The 21,624-nt window shown below is 39.9% G+C and overlaps 1 protein-coding gene across 1 annotated transcript; it reads right to left on the bottom strand.

Annotated features, from left to right (window-relative positions):
* Window positions 1-3,532: 3,532 nt before the first annotated feature.
* Window positions 3,533-21,237, bottom strand: LOC311237577 (uncharacterized protein; the record flags this gene model as incomplete). The annotated part of the gene is made up of 3 exons (XM_084338420.1): window positions 3,533-3,696; window positions 20,813-20,932; window positions 21,138-21,237. 3 exons carry the CDS (start codon window positions 21,235-21,237, stop codon window positions 3,533-3,535), a joined length of 384 nt encoding a protein of 127 aa, XP_084194546.1.
* Between the last annotated feature and the right edge of the window lie 387 nt (window positions 21,238-21,624).

The following is a 21,624-nucleotide window of genomic DNA, read 5'->3' as shown; positions in this document are numbered from 1 at the left end:
TTGATTGATTGATTGATTGATTGATTGAAAAGTTTATTAACAGATTGCAGAATGGGTACAGTACAGTACAGCTCAATACATACAATTGTTAAGGGGATGCAGACCAGAGAAAGACTTTTGTCTTGTTTACATCAGGGTCCCCCATTTTCAATTCATCATAACATATGACATACATGACATACAGATAGACAAGCAGTAGGCTACTGCTAGGTCACATAGCAACACAGTCAGAAAACGAAAATAAAGTACTAATTGACCACAGTAAAAAAAAAGTACATAATGTATAGCCATAAGTAATATATTTACATCTTGTATAAGTAATACATTTACATCTTGTATAAGTAATATATTTATGTTTCGTATCAGCAAAAGTTGAAAACAAACACCGCTACGGGGAGCCAAACCAACAATGATTGTAGTCTCACCACTAGACTAAGCCAACTAAATATGTAATATATTTACTTAATTGTAATATGTACAAATTGTACATTTTCGTAATTACATCAATATATTACTAATGCCCATAACATACCTTTTTCCTGTGGTCGATTAGTACTTTATTACATATTTAGTATTATTTTAAGCCAGATCTGGCTGCATATAGGCTACATCACAGTTAGGCCAACTAGCTAATGCTAACTGTCTGCTGGAGGATAGCGTGGTGTTAACTAAACATGATCTCCAGCTGAATATAAGATAACCTAGCTTGCAGCTAACTGAATATAAGATAACCTAGCTTGCAGCTAACTGAATATAAGATAACGTAGCTTGCAGCTAACTGAATATAAGCTAACCTAGCTTGTAGCTAACTGAATATAAGCTAACCTAGCTTGCAGCTAACTGAATATAAGCTAACCTGAATGAATGAATGAAAACTTTATTTAACAGATTGCAGAATGGGTACAATACAGTACGGCTCAATACACACAATTGTTAAGGGGATGCAGACCAGAGAAAGACGTTTGTCTTGTTTACATCAGGGTCCCCCATTTTCAATTCATAGTGAAACCTAGCTTGCAGCTAACTGAATATAAGCTAACCTAGCTTGCAGCTAACTGAATATAAGCTAACCTAGGTTGCAGCTAACTGAATATAAGCTAACCTAGCTTGCAGCTAGTTATTCACAGTTGAAGGTGACCAGCAGTGACTCCCTGGGAAATGTAGTCCATTCATTAAAGAAAGGTGTAGTTCCTCATTTCAGCCTAAATGAAAAGACTGCTATCACTATCGGCAGCAGCTGTAATATAACATAACATATAAAGATGTGATGTTCTAAACAACATATTAATGCACAATGTTAAACTGAAGGTATTTTGCGCAGGACTAGTTGAACGCTACTTTTCCGTTCTACATACTCCTACGCAGAGAGTTGGACGACGTTCCACTGTCAAGCTGGTGCTACCTATACTCGTATTATTTTCCCTTAACATATTTAATAAATTATTATATTAATTGCCCTCTTCTGTTTTTAGTCTACTTTAATAATAAGATAAATAATTTAAATAATTTAATTTCACAGCGTCTGTGCAGGCTGTGTGACGTATAGGTGTAGAGGCAGCTCTGTATAGGAGTGTGTTTCAGGCTGTGTGACGTACAGGCAGCTCTGTGTAGGAGTGTGTTTCAGGCTGTGTGATGTACAGGCAGCTCTGTGTAGGAGTGTGTTTCAGGCTGTGTGATGTACAGGCAGCTCTGTGTAGGAGTGTGTTTCAGGCTGTGTGATGTACAGGCAGCTCTGTGTAGGAGTGTGTTTCAGGCTGTGTGATGTACAGGCGTAGAGGCAGCTCTGTGTAGGAGTGTGTTTCAGACTGTGTGACGTACAGGCGTAGAGGCAGCTCTGTGTAGGAGTGTGTTTCAGGCTGTGTGACGTACAGGCAGCTCTGTGTAGGAGTGTGTTTCAGGCTGTGTGACGTACAGGCAGCTTTGTGTAGGAGTGTGTTTCAGGCTGTGTGACGTACAGGCAGCTCTGTGTAGCAGTGTGTTTCAGGCTGTGTGACGTACAGGCAGCTCTGTGTAGGAGTGTGTTTCAGGCTGTGTGATGTACAGGCAGCTCTGTATAGGAGTGTGTTTCAGGCTGTGTGACGTACAGGCAGCTCTGTGTAGGAGTGTGTTTCAGGCTGTGTGACGTACAGGCGTAGAGACAGCTCTGTGTAGGAGTGTGTTTCAGGCTCTGTGACGTACAGGCAGCTCTGTGTAGGAGTGTGTTTCAGGCTGTGTGATGTACAGGCGTAGAGACAGCTCTGTGTAGGAGTGTGTTTCAGACTGTGTGACGTACAGGCAGCTCTGTGTAGCAGTGTGTTTCAGGCTGTGTGACGTACAGGTGTAGAGGCAGCTCTGTGTAGGAGTGTGTTTCAGACTGTGTGATGTACAGGCAGCTCTGTGTAGGAGTGTGTTTCAGGCTGTGTGATGTACAGGCAGCTCTGTGTAGGAGTGTGTTTCAGGCTGTGTGACGTACAGGCGTAGAGGCAGCTCTGTGTAGGAGTGTGTTTCAGGCTGTGTGACGTACAGGTGTAGAGGCAGCTCTGTGTAGGAGTGTGTTTCAGGCTGTGTGATGTACAGGTGTAGAGGCAGCTCTGTGTAGGAGTGTGTTTCAGGCTGTGTGACGTACAGGTGTAGAGGCAGCTCTGTGTAGGAGTTTGTTTCAGGCTGTGTGACGTACAGGTGTAGAGGCAGCTCTGTGTAGAAGTGTGTTTCAGTGTGATGTACAGGTGTACAGGCAGCTTTGTGTAGGAGTGTGTTTCAGGCTGTGTGACGTACAGGCAGCTCTGTGTAGGAGTGTGTTTCAGGCTGTGTGACGTACAGGTGTAGAGGCAGCTCTGTGTAGGAGTGTGTTTCAGGCTGTGTAAGGTTAGCGTTGTTGCCCTGGTAACTACATTATTCAAGCCCTGGCTGACCACAAAGCTAACGTTAGCACTGTTGCCCTGGTTACTACGTTATTCCTAGACCTAAAACAGTACGAAATAGGTCATCAGTCATTCACAATATGAAAACATTCCCACATTTTTGATGAACAACGATATTTCAGTAGGCTAATAATAGGGACTTTCATTCATCATTTTTGTATGTGTTCCTTTTTTTTACAAGGAATGTATAAAAGCTTCATACTCCTTGCTGTTTTACAGGAGGCTGTCAGTCAGTGGACCCTGTCACTAGCACTGATGATGGAGCTAACGTTATGCTAGCGCCCCTAACGTAAATCTGTTGAGCCGATTAAGTGGTTAGTTAGTTATTTTAACAAACATTCTGTCTCATTATTATGCAGTGATTTCCAACCGTAGAAGACTAGCGACAATAAGGCTGGCTAGCATAACATTAGCTTATAGCTAACAGCTTTATGCTGACGAACTGTAGAGAGAGGGAAGACAACGTGAAGAGCGTCTCAGCCAATCACAGCGTGATATTGGAGGCCACGGCAGTTCATCGCGCTATGGGGCGGGGCTTGGAGCAAAACTGGCTTAGCAATCGTTAGGAGGCCACAAAAATTTATAGGACGTAATTCTGCAAGCAAAAGGGTTTCGGCAGCCACACAGACTGCCTAGTCGCATGACTCGACATAGTTCCCAGGGAAGAAGCCATGGTTGCCGTTGACAACGCCCTCACACCAGCCGTCATCATGGCGATGTGTCACGTAGATGACATCTCCCTCTGTAAGAGAGATGTCGCCTGGCTTGGCTGCCTCGTAGCTGTATAGTGCCACCACTAGGACAGAAAGGAGTCAGTCAGAAGAGACACTACCACACAGGATTAGTACTAAAACAGAGTAATATTAATGTGACAGAAAATTACTTTGGCGTAGCATTACTACTTTAGAGTAACATTACCACTTTAGAGTAGCATTACTACTTTGGAGTAGCATTATTACTTTAGAGTAGCATTACTACTTGAGTATGATTACTACTTTAGAGTAACATTACTACTATAGAGTAGCATTACTACTATAGAGTAACCTTACTACTATAGAGTAACATTACTACTTTAGAATAACATTACTACTAGTAGTAGTATTATAGTAGTATTAATAATAGCATTGTTAATACCACTGTAGTAGTAGTAATAGTAGTAGTAGTAGTAGTAGTAGTAGTAGTAGTAGTAGTAGTAGTAGTAGTAGTAGTAGTAGTAGTAGTATAGTAGTATCACTAATAGCAGTGTTATTAGTACTGTAGTAATAACAGTAGTATAGTAGTATTAATAACAGTGATGTAGTAGTAACAGTATAGTAGTATTAATAATAGTACTGTAGTATATTAGTATTAATAACAGTACTGTAGTAGTAACAGTAGTATAGTAGTATTAATAACAGTACTGTAGTAGTAACAGTATATTATTATTAATAATAGTACAGTAGTATAGTAGTATTAATAATAGTACTGTAGTAGTAACAGTAGTATAGTAGTATTAATAATAGTGCTGTAGTAGTAACAGTAGTATATTAGTATTAATAACAGTACGGTAGCAGTAACAGTAGTATAGTAGTATTAATAACAGTACTGGAGTAGTAACAGTATATTAGTATTAATACTAGTACTGTAGTAGTAACAGTAGTATAGTAGTATTAATAATAGTACTGTAGTAGTAACAGTAGTATAGTAGTATTAATAATAGTACTGTAGTAGTAACAGTAGTATATTAACAACAGTACTGTAGTAGTAACAGTAGTATAGTAGTATTAATAATAGTACTGTAGTATATTAGTATTAATAATAGTAATGTAGTAGTAACAGTAGTATAGTAGTATTAATAACAGTACTGTAGTAGTAACAGTAGTATAATAGTATTAATAACAGTACTGTAGTAGTAACAGTATATTAGTATTAATAACAGTACTGTAGTAGTAACAGTAGTATAGTCGTATTAATAATAGTACTGTAGTAGTAACAGTAGTATAGTAGCATTAATAATAGTACTGTAGTAGTAACAGTAGTATATTAGTATTAATAATAGTACTGTAGTAGTAACAGTAGTATAGTAGCATTAATAATAGTACTGTAGTATAGTAGTATTAATAATAGTACTGTAGTAGTAACAGTAGTATAGTAGTAGTCATAACAGTACTGTAGTAGTAACAGTAGCACAGTAGTATTAATAACAGTACTGTAGTAGTAACAGTAGTATAGTAGTATTAATAATAGTACTGTAGTAGTAACAGTAGTATAGTAGTATTAATAATAGTACTTTAGTAGTAACAGTAGTATATTAGTATTAATAATAGTACTGTAGTAGTAACAGCAGTATAGTAGTATTCATAATAGTACTGTAGTAGTAACATCAGTATAGTAGTATTAATAATAGTACTGTAGTATATTAGTATTAATAATAGTACTGTAGTAGTAACAGTAGTATAGTAGTATTAATAACAGTACTGTAGTAGTAACAGTATAATAGTATTAATAATAGTACTGTAGTAGTAACAGTAGTATATTAACAACAGTACTGTAGTAGTAACAGTAGTATAGTAGTATTAATAATAGTACTGTAGTATATTAGTATTAATACTAGTACTGTAGTAGTAACAGTAGTATAGTAGTATTAATAATAGTACTGTAGTAGTAACAGTAGTATAGTAGTATTAATAATAGTACTGTAGTAGTAACAGTAGTATATTAGTATTAATAATAGTACTGTATTATATTAGTATTAATAATAGTACTGTAGTAGTAACAGTAGTATAGTAGTATTAATAATAGTACTGTAGTAGTAACAGTAGTATAGCAGTATTAATAATAGTGATGTAGTAGTAACAGTAGTATAGTAGTATTAATAACAGTACTGGAGTAGTAACAGTATATTAGTATTAATAATAGTACTGTTGTTGTGAAGGGCCAGATTAAACCGAATATATATATTTATTTATATATATATATTTAATTGTATTTGTATATTCTCTAATATTCCCTGATATCCCTTGTATATTCCTTGTACAATATGCATTGAATATCCATTCTAGCCTACTGAACATCCCATAATAGTCTCCATTCTACTATTGGTCGAGACCTTGGTGCCAGGCTGCCATACCCCCCAGACCCAGTTCAAACGTACCGCTCAACATGTACGAACAAGTCCTAGTTCCGCGTAGGAATCTGGCTACCGCACCACTAATGGGACTATTTGTTCATAGTGCGTATATATACTGCGCTACTAAAGTAGGACTTCCTTTTCAGTCCAGTTTCTTACCCTCCAATAGAGTGACAGACGTAAAGCCTCCCCGCGACGCCACGTGTGGGAGTAAGGCCAAGTTCGGCCTACCATCGGTATTGAGACATCGTGTATATTAATATTTGAATAGTCATATTTGGCACTATATCGTCGAGTTGGACGTAGTCTATTAAGCTAATAATAGTCTGTTAATATATAGTGCTTCGTGCGGTGAGAATACTACCGTAGTCAGTACCCCACCGTTTCGGGCAGAGAACTGGCTGCTTATCCAGGATGATCGACCCCATGTGAGATTGCACCCGAGGAGCCCCAGAGCCGACGAGCGAGTGGACCTGTATACCGGATTATTCTACCGACGACAGCCCGCCTTCCCAGGCACGGATTATGCTTTGTATACGTTGATTATTCCATGGATAAAGACCCCCGACACTGCTGTGTGTTGGAACCCCCCCCCCTGGAGAGGACGCAAGGTGAGGAGACGCTCTGCAAGACGAGGTCGCTTCACGTCTCTCCTCCGTGGACCGGAGGACGCCGGCCCACAAAGAGTCCACCTGCTTTCATCTGTGGTCCAAGGATCGCCGGCGCATTGAACGGCACTACAGTGGGTTCACCTGGGATACCCTTGGCCGGATGAGGCAGCTGGACTCTACCCCCCCCCCCCCTTCCTACTCCTGTCGGCTTACAAGCGACCGGATTAACCCCCCCTAGTGTATCCAGTCTATAATCATTAAAGTATCATTGCTGTTATTCCTTAACTATTCCAGGTCGTATATGTACCACCTGCACCTTCAGAGATTGGACATTCTCTATTGATATACCGACGAATACTCTTGCCATAAAAGTGCATACTAATTCCCATTCATAAATGTGATTGATTTGATTAAGTGCTTGCTCTACACACCATCGCTGTGTAGAAATAAAGACCTATTTCTAATTCGTACATTTGTGTTGGATCCGTTTCATCTACGTGACAGTGTTCATCATAATATATTTATGCCGAGTACTGGGTGGCCGAATATTAAGTACAAAGGTAGTGGTAGTAAGTATCATATCTAGTAATACAGTCAGGGAATTGTACCCCTCAGTTACAATTGGTCCTTCGAGCCGGAGGGTAATCAGTGTAATATTAATATAGTGTTATTAATATTGAAATGGCCTATGATGAACACTCCACGAAACGATCCTCCTAACCAACGCCCGCAGCGCGAACGACGGCTCCCTCAGTACTTAGAGGCTTACGCTGTCAGTCAACAACCTAGTCTTCTACTAACAGTAAACGCGGTAAAACTAGAAAGTAAAAGTATGTCTAACCCCAACGCCCAGACTACCCCGACCATAGAGGCCCCTACGGGTTCTAATGTAACTGACCAAGTTCACGGTGGGGACCAGTGGGAACCAGACATGACTTCACACCCCGCCAGTACTGAAGAAGTAGTCCCCGATGAGTCCCGGGAGGAATACAACGCTACCGAGAGAGAACTCGGCACGGAAGAAGACGGGGAGAGCACCGTGGAGATAGAGCTCCAAGGCTCCGCAAGGAGTACCCCGAGGGAAGGCTCCCCTATACAACCGCCTTCTCCCAGCGAGGCAGAGAGGACCCTACAGCAGGCCTTCCTCATCAGCCTGAACGCCGCTGCTGAACGCGACCGACTGCAGATCCAGCAGCGGAGCGAAGAAGAGCATATACGTCTAGAAATAAGACGCATTCAGAGGGAAGAGAATGTGGCCCGAGACCGAGCAGACAGCCAGCGAGCAGCTGCTGGTGCTCTACGGGACGCAGAGCGCGACAGACAGCAAGCGCAACTAATAGAACAGCTGATCAGATGGACAACACCCTCTCCCTCCGCCAGAGGCTCCAGGAACTCGTCTAGACACACCTCCAGGGCGGCATCCCCTAGCCGAGTAAACAACCCTGAACTTGACCAACAGACGAGGTCTATACCCCCCACAGACCACCTCCCCCCACCGGTCCAAGCGAGACCTAGCAACCGGGAAGGAGCAGCATATCCTGTGGAGAGGCTAAACCAGAGACTACAAGCACTGGATGACCTAACTGAAGACGAAGAGGAGGAGAACCACGCCCGACGACAGCACAGTACTCTACCGGACCAGGAGGTCCGGTACAGCCCAGGCTATACTCCCGCGGAGCTGCGCTACAGACCCCCGACTCTATACCCGGGTGAGCACGACGCACGACCCGCACCGAGGAACAGCACCTGGACAAGCGGGCCATGGTACACTGCCGGTACCAGCCCATACCAAGGAGCGGGAGGAGACTCGCCTAGGAGGCCTCTCCCCCAACGCTCGCCGATGTATCCACAGTCAGCGTCATACATTGGCACGCCTATGGTACCCGACTTCACCCAAGAGAACCGGGCCCAGTATACAGAACTCCGCATGTGTCTGGAGACCATGTTGGTGGATGTATTGGATGAACGCCACAAATACGCCATCCTACTGAAGCACTTAAAGGTACCCCGCGCACATAATATAGCGCTCGCCTACGCGACTTCCACCACCCCATACACAGCAGCGCTGGTAGCATTGGACCAGAGGTATGGGCGCATATGGGATTACGTGATCCAGGAGATCCGACACATCGACCGCTTACCCCCAGCAATAGACAATCGAGCACTGGACGACCTGTCCATCAGAGTGCAGTCCCTGGTAGGGATGTTGGGAGCGCAGAGAGAGAAGGGGAGGCATGAACTTTACGCCAACTCAAATGTGGAAAGGATCTTGGAGAAGCTGCCGCCCGCTCGACAGGAGCGTTTTAGGCGGCAGAGAGACCACCGAGACCCGAATGGCCCCGAACCGAACCTCCTCGATCTAGCAGACTTCCTGGCGAGAGAAGTCAGCAGCCTACGGCTAGATACATTCGGACGGAGCACCCCTGGCTCCAGAGAAGGAACCAGACGACTAAATGATGGAAGAAGATCGGTGACTGTGATGCACCAATCGGAGTCAGTACCGAGCAGCAGGAGCCACAGTACCCCCTCCAGAACGGAGAAGTGGAAGATAGTGTGCCCCTACTGTGAGAAAGAACACTGGCTAGCGCAATGTGACTCCTTCCCCAAGCTGAACGCGGAGGAAGCAAGTCAATGGATAAAGTCCAACAAGCGCTGTTTTCGCTGTGCGCGCTCACACATGGCAGCCGAATGCCGCTTAAAGAAAAGGTGCACCAAGTGCGATGGAGCCCATCTGGACATACTTCACGACAGTAACAGACGGCGCCCTTCACCCGCACCATCCAGCAGCAAAGCGAGCGTCATGTACATCGATCCCGCCAGCAGCAGTGGAGCCCGAGTACTCCTAAAAGTAGTGCGTGTGACACTAAGCTACCAGAATAAAGTCCTGGACACTTACGCCGTCCTCGATGACGGGTCAGAGAAGACCCTTCTGCTCGCCTCCGCTGCGGCCCAGCTAGGGCTGCGGGGAAGCGAAACCCAAATGACAATTCGGACAATAAGACGAGATTTGAAGACGATAAAGGGCGAGAATGTCTCATTCTCTATCGCAGCAAGCGGCCAGCCTGAGCGACGGTACCAGATTACAGACGCTTTCACCAGCCAAGAAATAGGACTGTCGCGGTACACATACCCCGTCGCCAAGCTGATGGAGAAATATGCATATCTGCGCAAGTTACCGATCCCGCTCATAGACAATGCTATGCCGACCCTGTTGATAGGCTCCGACCATGCAGACCTCATTGTCCCGATAGACCGGGTTCATACCGGACCCCGAGGCTGTCCTGCAGCAGTCGAGACCCGTTTAGGATGGACTCTCCAAGGCCCGCTCGCCAAATCTCTCAACCGAAGTACAGCCACTAGATGTCTCCACTCCCGAGTCACAGAGGGAGAAACCGCACTCCTGCAACACGTAGAGCGGCTATGGACCTTGGAACAAATGCCCTTTAAGAACGGAAGGAAAGACATTCGCTCTAAAGATGACATTTACGCCATTCACCTCCTCGAGACAGGGACCAAGAGAGTCCCGGTCAACGGCGTGTTGAGATACGCCACGCCACTCCTGCGGCGAGAAGGAATGCCTACTTTCCACGCCAAGACAGACGCCACAGAACGGTACCTGCTGAACACGGAGCGGCGCTTAGCCAAGAACCCCGCCCAAGAGAGTGTATACCGCGCTGAGATTGAGAAGCTCATCACAGCGGGACACGTCACAAAGATGGACATTAAAGAGGCTGACCAGACCACTGAATCGTGGTACGTGCCTCACCACAAGGTCCATCACAACGGTAAAGACCGCATAGTATTTAACTGCAGCTACCAGATTGGATCCCAAAATCTGAATAAAGAGTTACTGCCCGGTCCCACACTCGGCCCCTCCCTACTCGGCGTTCTACTCCGCTTCCGCCAGGAAAAGGTGGCCATCAGCGGGGACATTAAAGGAATGTTCCTGCAGGTGAGATTAGTAGAGGAGGACAAGCCCCTGTTACGGTTCCTATGGAGAGAGAAGCCAGGAGATGAGCACCCAGCCAGCTACCAATGGGAAGTCCTCCCCTTCGGAACGACGTGCAGCCCCTGCTGTGCTACATTTGCACTACAGAAACATGTAGCAGAGGACCCAGCAGCGGACGAAGAGGTCCGAGACAGCGTAAAGAACAGCTTCTACGTAGACAACTGTCTACAAAGCCTTTCAACCCAGGAAGAAGCCGAGGCTCTCCTGATTAAACTCCGCGCCTCATTGATCAAAGGCGGCTTTGATCTCAGGCAGTGGGCCAGCAGCGATCCGCAAGTACTGCGCAGCCTCTCCTCCGAGGACAAGGCAGCCAGCAGCGAGACCTGGATGGCTACAATCCCGGGAGAAGCCCAGGAGATGACCCTGGGATTGGTGTGGCGATTCAAAACAGATTCGCTTCACTACAGACACAAGCCCCTGACTACGGAGCAGGGAAGGCCGGCGGCGGCGCCGACCACCAGACGGAGTGTGTACACAACACTCGCCCGACAATATGACCCGCTAGGATGTATTCTACCGTACACCACCAGGGCAAAAATGATTGTACGAGCATTGTGGGACAAGGACCAGGGCTGGGACGACCCCATTCCCGCACATCTTGCATCCACCTGGAGAGAGTGGGAGATGGAGCTCCACTCACTCCCAGGCGTTAATATGCGCCGAAGCTACTTCCCACCCACGGTGAGGCCAGAGACATGTAAAATGGACTTACACGTCTTCAGTGACGCCTCAGAGGTCGCATACGGATCAGTAGCCTACTTGCGGGCCCAAGAAAAGGGGGGAGAGATCTACACAGCATTTGTCCTCGCCCGCTCGAGAATAGCCCCACGCAAGCAACAATCTATCCCACGTCTAGAGCTCTGCGCAGCCCTAGCCGGAGCGCACCTAGCCACGCTCATCCAACGTGAGCTCACCATACCGGTGTCTAGAACAATCCTGTGGTCAGATTCCACGACAGTACTCGCCTGGATCAAATCGGACTCATGCAAGTACAAAGTTTTCGTGGGAGTCAGAGTCACCGAGATTCAAGACTTAACCGAAGAGTTAACCGGAGAAACAGAGTGGCGCTACGTTGATACAAAACAGAACCCAGCTGACGTCATCACCCGGGGAATGCCCCTAGATGACCTCACCCGTCGCAATGTCTACAGTGACGGCCCAGCATTCCTAAAGCTCCCGGAAGGAGAGTGGCTCACGCCTATCCCGAGGAAAGCCAGTCAGGAGGAGGCTGAGAATAAGAAGCCTGTGTTCTGTGGATTGAGCACTGTTATCTACCCAGTTACCCCCAACACACTCCTGATGGGGCGGCTAGATCCTGCATTACCCCAGACAATGTACCGGCCTGAAGAAGCGAACGGCCGACGAATGTGGAGGTACAGCCAAGTATTAGCCGACAAGTTTTGGAGCAGTTTCCTACTGCACTACCTACCGTCTCTACAGACCCGCCAGAAGTGGGTAAAGGAGAGAGACAATTTGACAGAAGGAACAGTCGTCATGATTATTGATCAATCACTGCCCAGAGCTATGTGGCCGGCCGGCCGCGTAAGCAAAGTGATCACCGGTGCCGACGGCAAGGTCCGAGCAGCTGAAGTGCTTGTCCAGGGTCGCACTTACACCCGTCCCGTGGCGAGGCTCATAGAACTGCCCCGACTCCCAGACACAATCGATGATGACCATGACCCTATAACCCTATGACTTTGTGAAGTTGACTGACCCCTACAGCAAACCCTTATGTGTAAATAGACAACGCGATTAATCTGTCTCTGCTTAACTGATTAGGTCTGGGACCAATCAGGGGGTGGCTGTTGTGAAGGGCCAGATTAAACCGAATATATATATATATTTATATATATATATTTAATTGTATTTGTATATTCTCTAATATTCCCTGATATCCCTTGTATATTCCTTGTACAATATGCATTGAATATCCATTCTAGCCTACTGAACATCCCATAATAGTCTCCATTCTACTATTGGTCGAGACCTTGGTGCCAGGCTGCCATACCCCCCAGACCCAGTTCAAACGTACCGCTCAACATGTACGAACAAGTCCTAGTTCCGCGTAGGAATCTGGCTACCGCACCACTAATGGGACTATTTGTTCATAGTGCGTATATATACTGCGCTACTAAAGTAGGACTTCCTTTTCAGTCCAGTTTCTTACCCTCCAATAGAGTGACAGACGTAAAGCCTCCCCGCGACGCCACGTGTGGGAGTAAGGCCAAGTTCGGCCTACCATCGGTATTGAGACATCGTGTATATTAATATTTGAATAGTCATATTTGGCACTATATCGTCGAGTTGGACGTAGTCTATTAAGCTAATAATAGTCTGTTAATATATAGTGCTTCGTGCGGTGAGAATACTACCGTAGTCAGTACCCCACCGTTTCGGGCAGAGAACTGGCTGCTTATCCAGGATGATCGACCCCATGTGAGATTGCACCCGAGGAGCCCCAGAGCCGACGAGCGAGTGGACCTGTATACCGGATTATTCTACCGACGACAGCCCGCCTTCCCAGGCACGGATTATGCTTTGTATACGTTGATTATTCCATGGATAAAGACCCCCGACACTGCTGTGTGTTGGAACCCCCCCCCCTGGAGAGGACGCAAGGTGAGGAGACGCTCTGCAAGACGAGGTCGCTTCACGTCTCTCCTCCGTGGACCGGAGGACGCCGGCCCACAAAGAGTCCACCTGCTTTCATCTGTGGTCCAAGGATCGCCGGCGCATTGAACGGCACTACAGTGGGTTCACCTGGGATACCCTTGGCCGGATGAGGCAGCCGGACTCTACCCCCCCCCCCTTCCTACTCCTGTCGGCTTACAAGCGACCGGATTAACCCCCCCTAGTGTATCCAGTCTATAATCATTAAAGTATCATTGCTGTTATTCCTTAACTATTCCAGGTCGTATATGTACCACCTGCGCCTTCAGAGATTGGACATTCTCTATTGATATACCGACGAATACTCTTGCCATAAAAGTGCATACTAATTCCCATTCATAAATGTGATTGATTTGATTAAGTGCTTGCTCTACACACCATCGCTGTGTAGAAATAAAGACCTATTTCTAATTCGTACATTTGTGTTGGATCCGTTTCATCTACGTGACAGTGTTCATCATAATATATTTATGCCGAGTACTGGGTGGCCGAATATTAAGTACAAAGGTAGTGGTAGTAAGTATCATATCTAGTAATACAGTCAGGGAATTGTACCCCTCAGTTACAACTGTAGTAGTAACAGTAGTATAGTAGTATTAATAACAGTACTGTAGTAGTAACAGTAGTATAGTAGTATTAATAATAGTACTGTAGTAGTAACAGTAGTATATTAACAACAGTACTGTAGTAGTAACAGTAGTATAGTAGTATTAATAATAGTACTGTAGTAGTAACAGTAGTATAGTAGTATTAATAATAGTACTGTAGTAGTAACACTAGTATATTAACAACAGTACTGTAGTAGTAACAGTAATATAGTAGTATTAATAATAGTACTGTAGTATATTAGTATTAATAATAGTAATGTAGTAGTAACAGTAGTATAGTAGTATTAATAACAGTACTGTAGTAGTAACAGTAGTATAATAGTATTAATAACAGTACTGTAGTAGTAACAGTATATTAGTATTAATAACAGTACTGTAGTAGTAACAGTAGTATAGTCGTATTAATAATAGTACTGTAGTAGTAACAGTAGTATAGTAGCATTAATAATAGTACTGTAGTATAGTAGTATTAATAATAGTACTGTAGTAGTAACAGTAGTATAGTAGTATTAATAATAGTACTTTTGTAGTAACAGTAGTATATTAGTATTAATAATAGTACTGTAGTAGTAACAGCAGTATAGTAGTATTCATAATAGTACTGTAGTAGTAACATCAGTATAGTAGTATTAATAATAGTACTGTAGTATATTAGTATTAATAATAGTACTGTAGTATATTAGTATTAATAATAGTACTGTAGTTATAACAGTAGTATAGTAGTATTAATAACAGTACTGTAGTAGTAACAGTATAATAGTATTAATAATAGTACTGTAGTAGTAACAGTAGTATATTAACAACAGTACTGTAGTAGTAACAGTAGTATAGTAGTATTAATAATAGTACTGTAGTATATTAGTATTAATACTAGTACTGTAGTAGTAACAGTAGTATAGTAGTATTAATAATAGTACTGTAGTAGTAACAGTAGTATAGTAGTATTAATAATAGTACTGTAGTAGTAACAGTAGTATATTAGTATTAATAATAGTACTGTATTATATTAGTATTAATAATAGTACTGTAGTAGTAACAGTAGTATAGTAGTATTAATAATAGTACTGTAGTAGTAACAGTAGTATAGCAGTATTAATAATAGTGATGTAGTAGTAACAGTAGTATAGTAGTATTAATAACAGTACTGGAGTAGTAACAGTATATTAGTATTAATAATAGTACTGTATTAGTAACAGTAGTATAGTAGTATTAATAACAGTACTGTAGTAGTAACAGTAGTATAGTAGTATTAATAATAGTACTGTAGTAGTAACAGTAGTATATTAACAACAGTACTGTAGTAGTAACAGTAGTATAGTAGTATTAATAATAGTACTGTAGTAGTAACAGTAGTATAGTAGTATCAATAATAGTACTGTAGTAGTAACAGTAGTATATTAACAACAGTACTGTAGTAGTAACAGTAATATAGTAGTATTAATAATAGTACTGTAGTATATTAGTATTAATAATAGTAATGTAGTAGTAACAGTAGTATAGTAGTATTAATAACAGTACTGTAGTAGTAACAGTAGTATAATAGTATTAATAACAGTACTGTAGTAGTAACAGTATATTAGTATTAATAACAGTACTGTAGTAGTAACAGTAGTATAGTCGTATTAATAATAGTACTGTAGTAGTAACAGTAGTATAGTAGCATTAATAATAGTACTGTAGTAGTAACCGTAGTATATTAGTATTAATAATAGTACTGTAGTAGTAACAGTAGTATAGTCGTATTAATAATAGTACTGTAGTAGTAACAGTAGTATATTAGTATTAATAATAGTACTGTAGTAGTAACAGTAGTATAGTCGTATTAATAATAGTACTGTAGTAGTAACAGTAGTATAGTAGTATTAATAATAGTACTGTAGTATAGTAGTAGTCATAACAGTACTGGAGTAGGAACAGTAGTACAGTAGTATTAATAACAGTACTGTAATAGTAACAGTAGTATAGTAGTATTAATAATAGTACTGTAGTATAGTAGTATTAATAATAGTACTTTAGTAGTAACAGTAGTATATTAGTATTAATAATAGTACTGTAGTAGTAACAGCAGTATAGTAGTATTAATAATAGTACTGTAGTAGTAACATCAGTATAGTAGTATTAATAATAGTACTGTAGTAGTAACAGTAGTATATTAGTATTAATAATAGTACTGTAGTATATTAGTATTAATAATAGTACTGTAGTAGTAACAGTATAATAGTATTAATAATAGTACTGTAGTAGTAACAGTAGTATATTAACAACAGTACTGTAGTACATTAGTATTAATACTAGTACTGTAGTAGTAACAGTAGTATAGTAGTATTAATAATAGTACTGTAGTAGTAACAGTAGTATAGTAGTATTAATAATAGTACTGTAGTAGTAACAGTAGTATATTAGTATTAATAATAGTACTGTATTATATTAGTATTAATAATAGTACTGTAGTAGTAACAGTAGTATAGTAGTATTAATAACAGTACTGTAGTAGTAACAGTAGTATAGCAGTATTAATAATAGTAATGTAGTAGTAACAGTAGTATAGTAGTATTAATAATAGTAATGTAGTAGTAACAGTAGTATAGTAGTATTAATAATAGTACTGTAGTAGTAACAGTAGTATATTAGTATTATTAATAGTACTGTAGTAGTAACAGTAGTATATAAGTATTAATAATAGTACTGTATTATAGTAGTATTAATAATAGTACTGTAGTAGTAACAGTAGTATAGTAGTATTAATAATAGTACTGTAGTAGTAACAGTATTATAGTAGTATTAATAACAGTAGTGTAGTAGTAACAGTAGTATAGTAATATTAATAACAGTACTGTAGTAGTAACACTAGTATAGTAGTATTAATAACATTACTGTAGTAGTAACCGTAGTATAGTAGTAGTAATAATAGTACTGTGGTAGTAACAGTAGTTTATTCGTATTCATAATAGTACTCTAGTAGTAACAGTAGTATAGTAGTATTAATAACAGTAGTGTAGTAGTAACAGTAGTATCGTAGTATTAATAACAGTACTGTAGTAGTAACAGTAGTATAGTAGTATTAATAATAGTACTGTAGTAGTAACAGTAGTTTATTAGTATTCATAATAGTACTGTAGTAGTAACAGTAGTATAGTAGTATTAATAACAGTACTGTAGTAGTAACAGTAGTATAGTAGTAGTAATAATAGTACTGTAGTAGTAACAGTAGTTTATTAGTATTAATAATAGTACTGTATTATAGTAGTATTAATAACAGTACTGTAGTAGTAACAGTAGTATAGTAGTATTAATAATAGTACTGTAGTAGTAACAGTAGTATAGTAGTATTAATAACAGTACTGTAGTAGTAACAGTAGTATAGTAGTATTAATAATAGTACTGTAGTAGTAACAGTAGTTTATTAGTATGCATAATAGTACTGTTGTAGTAACAGTAGTATAGTAGTATTAATAACAGTAGTGTAGTAACAGTAGTATAGTAGTATTAATAATAGTACTGTAGTAGTAACAGTAGTATAGTAGTATTAATAGTACTGTAGTAGTAACAGTAGTATATTCGTATTAATAATAGTACTGTAGTATATTAGTATTAATAATAGTACTGTAGTATATTAGTATTAATAATATTACTGTAGTAGTAACAGCAGTATAGTAGTATTAATAACAGTACGGTAGTAGTAACAGTAGTATAGTAGTATTAATAACAGTACTGTAGTAGTAACAGTATATTAGTATTAATAATAGTAATGTAGTAGTAACAGTAGTATAGTAGTATTAATAATAGTACTCTAGTAGTAACAGTAGTATAGTAGTATTAATAATAGTACTGTAGTAGTAACAGTAGTATATTAACAACAGTACTGTAGTAGTAACTGTAGTATATTAGTATTAATAATAGTACTGTAGTAGTAACAGTAGTATAGTAGTATTGATAATAGTACTGTATTATAGTAGTATTAATAATAGTACTGTAGTAGTAACAGTAGTATAGTAGTATTAATAACAGTACTGTAGTAGTAACAGTAGTATAGTAGTATTAATAATAGTACTGTAGTAGTAACAGTAGTATAGTAGTATTACTAATAGTACTGTATTAGTAACAGTATTATAGTAGTATTAATAACAGTACTGTAGTAGTAACAGTATTATAGTAGTATTAATAACAGTAGTGTAGTAGTAACAGTATTATAGTAGTATTAATAACAGTACTGTAGTAGTAACAGTAGTATAGTAGTATTAATAACAGTAGTGTAGTAGTAACAGTATTATAGTAATATTAATAACAGTACTGTAGTAGTAACAGTAGTGTAGTAGTATTAATAATAGTACTGTCGTAGTAACAGTAGTATAGTAGTATTAATAATAGTACTGTATTATATTAGTATTAATAATAGTACTGTAGTAGTAACAGTAGTATAGTAGTAGTAATAATAGTACTGTAGTAGTAACAGTAGTGTAGTAGTGTTAATAATAGTACTGTCGTAGTAACAGTAGTATAGTAGTATTAATAATAGTACTGTAGTAGTAACAGTAGTATAGTAGTATTAATAATACTACTGTATTATATTAGTATTAATAATAGTACTGTAGTAGTAACAGTAGTATAGTAGTATTAATAATAGTACTGTAGTATTTTAGTATTAATAATATGATGGTAGTAGTAACAATAGTATAGTAGTATTAATAATAGTACTGTATTATATTAGTATTAATAATAGTACTGTAGTAGTAACAGTAGTATATTAGTATTAATAATAGTACTGTAGTATAGTAGTATTAATAATAGTACTGTAGTAGTAACAGTAGTATATAGTATTAATAATAGTACTGTATTATATTAGTATTAATAATAGTACTGTATTATATTAGTATTAATAATAGTACTGTATTATATTAGTATTAATAATATTACTGTAGTAGTACTATTAGTATTAATAATAGTACTGTATTATATTAGTATTAATAATAGTACTGTAGTAGTAACAGTAGTATATTAGTATTAATAATAGTACTGTATTATATTAGTATTAATAATAGTACTGTATTATATTAGTATTAATAATGGTACTGTAGTAGTAACATTAGTATAGTAGTATTAATAATAGTACTGTATTATATTAGTATTAATAATATTACTGTATTATATTGGTATTAATAATAGTACTGTAGTATAGTAGTATTAATAATATTACGGTAGTAGTAACAGTAGTATCCTAGTATTAATACTAGTACTGTATTATATTCGTATTAATAATAGTACTGTATTATATTAGTATTAATAATAGTACTGTATTATATTAGTATTAATAATAGTACTGTATTATATTATAGTATTAATAATAGTACTGTATTATATTAGTATTAATAATAGTACTGTATTATATTAGTATTAATAATAGTACTGTAGTAGTAATATTAGTATTAATAATAGTACTGTATTATATTAGTATTAATAATAGTACTGTAGTAGTAACAGTAGTATATTAGTATTAATAATAGTACTGTATTATATTAGCATTAATAATAGTACTGTATTATATTAGTATTAACACTTTAACTGCCAGAAGACGTTTTTAGGCGTCCTTCCCCGCCATGCTCAAGTTGCCGAAGACGCCGTAACTCGTCTTTGATATCAATATTTCAAAAATCTGTGATCGGAATCATATTTTCCATCCGCAGCCTTTACACACAGTGCAGAGCTCCTCTCAATCCTCTAGCGGTTCAAGAGCGCCATCTGGTGGCCGATCGGCGCAATCGCCTTACAGGATGTTACTTGGACGATGTGCTATTCACCCATATTACTTCCGGGCACTCGGTATATGTCCCGGCACTCGAGCTTGTCACAATACATAGCGATCCGTTGCCAATAACTCGATAGACAACATGATTTGGACGTATATACTATTATACAAGCTGGAAATGGACCCGATATTTCTACAGCCCATAATAGGAAAATGTCTGTTCCACGCTCATCGCCCAACGGCGCGAGGAAGATACGGTAAGATTCAGCGTTATTTTTCAATGTCTCCTATACTAACTGATCCGATGAACATATGACCCACAGATGAATGGTATAATGTTGCCCACGGAATTATAAACGCCCCCTTACCCATCCGGTCAACATCAGATGACGTGTAGTAACTTCTAGAACCATGTCTAGTTGGAATTTTTTATATCGCGCCGATTGCCATCAAACTGTATTTCATCATCAATATAATGCATTTTGGGGCTATAGATCACGTTCTGGAGAAAGCTGCAGAAAGAGATGAAAACATACTTATACATTAGACCATACTTTAGTATGAATATGTGAATGAAAAAGTTTAACGTTGCTTCACCCTGAACAATACATATAGGACATTGAATGGGCCATAATAATGGCAATTTAGCAATAGAATTTAAAAAGTTATAGCCCTGCAAAGAAGGGGAATTTCTCCATAGACAAATAGAGCCGGCAACCTATGGTATATCATGAATTTAGCCTTAGGCAATCAAAGTGTTAATAATAGTACTGTAGTAGTAACAGTAGTATTAATAATAGTTAGGGATGCTCGATATTGGCTTTTTTACCGATAGCGATATTCCGATATTGTCCAACTCTTAATTTCCGACACCGATATCAACCGATACCGATATATGCAGGGTTCCCCCCCCCCCCCCAAAAAACTGAATAATTTCAGGTAACTAATAATTTCACTGGATATATATATAACAAATATTGTTATTGTTTTTCTTTTTTTTAAAACCGATACCGATATTTTCCGATATCACATTTTACTGCCGATTTCGACCGATAATATCGGTCGGCCGATAATATCGGACATCCCTAATAATAGTACTGTATTATATTAGTATTAATAATAGTACTGTATTATATTAGTATTAATAATAGTACTGTAGCACCTTTCTCCAGATAGCTGTCGGTGACGTCGTCCGCTGGTGGAGGGAGGTGTGGCATGATGTCATCACATCCCCCGTCACCGCCCATTGGTGGAGGAGGGGGCGGGGCTGGGATCTCCAGATCTAACAGGAACACAACAGGATTAGTAGATTGCATTGTGATTGGCTGACAGATTATTTTGACAGACTATTTGACTCCTGCCTGGACTAGAACCTTTACGACATCAGTCAGTGTGCGTGTGCGTGTGTGTGTGTGTGTGTGTGTGTGTGTGTGTGTGTGTGTGTGTGTGCACGTGTCTGCACGTGTCTGCATGCGTGTGTGTCTTACCCAGGTGTTGCAGGCGAGCAGGCAGGCAGAGGCGAGGAGGAGGAGAGGACGAGGGGGGAGGGGCCAGGGGGGGAGGGTAAGAAGGGGGAGGTGGAATCATTACTGATCAGAGAGAAAGAGGGAGGGAAAGAGAGAGGGAGGCAGAGAGAGAGAGGGAGAGGGAGAGAAAGAGGCAGGGAGAGAGAGAGAGAAAGGGAGGGAGAAAGAGAGTGGGGGAGAGAGAGAGCGAGAGAGAGTGGGGGAGAGAGAGAGAGAGAGGGAGAGTGGAAGAGAGAGAGGGAGAGAGAGTGGGAGAGAGAGAGAGTTGGGGAGAGAGAGAGTGGAAGAGAGGGAGAGAGAGAAGCGATTCAGTGCGATAAAAGAGAGAAAGCAGCAGTGCAGTGTCAGACTCATGGGGGTTCAGACTAAATGTCATCTGAATTGGTTTTTGATTGATTTATAGTCATTGCATTATTATTACATGTTTATAGGCAGTATCACAGCCTTG

The sequence above is a fragment of the Notolepis coatsorum genome, assembly GCF_963971535.1.
Source record: "Notolepis coatsorum genome assembly, contig: SUPER_11_unloc_1, whole genome shotgun sequence".
In the NCBI taxonomy this organism is placed as follows: Eukaryota; Metazoa; Chordata; class Actinopteri; order Aulopiformes; family Paralepididae; genus Notolepis; species Notolepis coatsorum.
The sequence above is the reverse complement of the archived record's forward strand: the minus strand, read 5'-3'. Positions and strand labels throughout refer to the sequence as shown.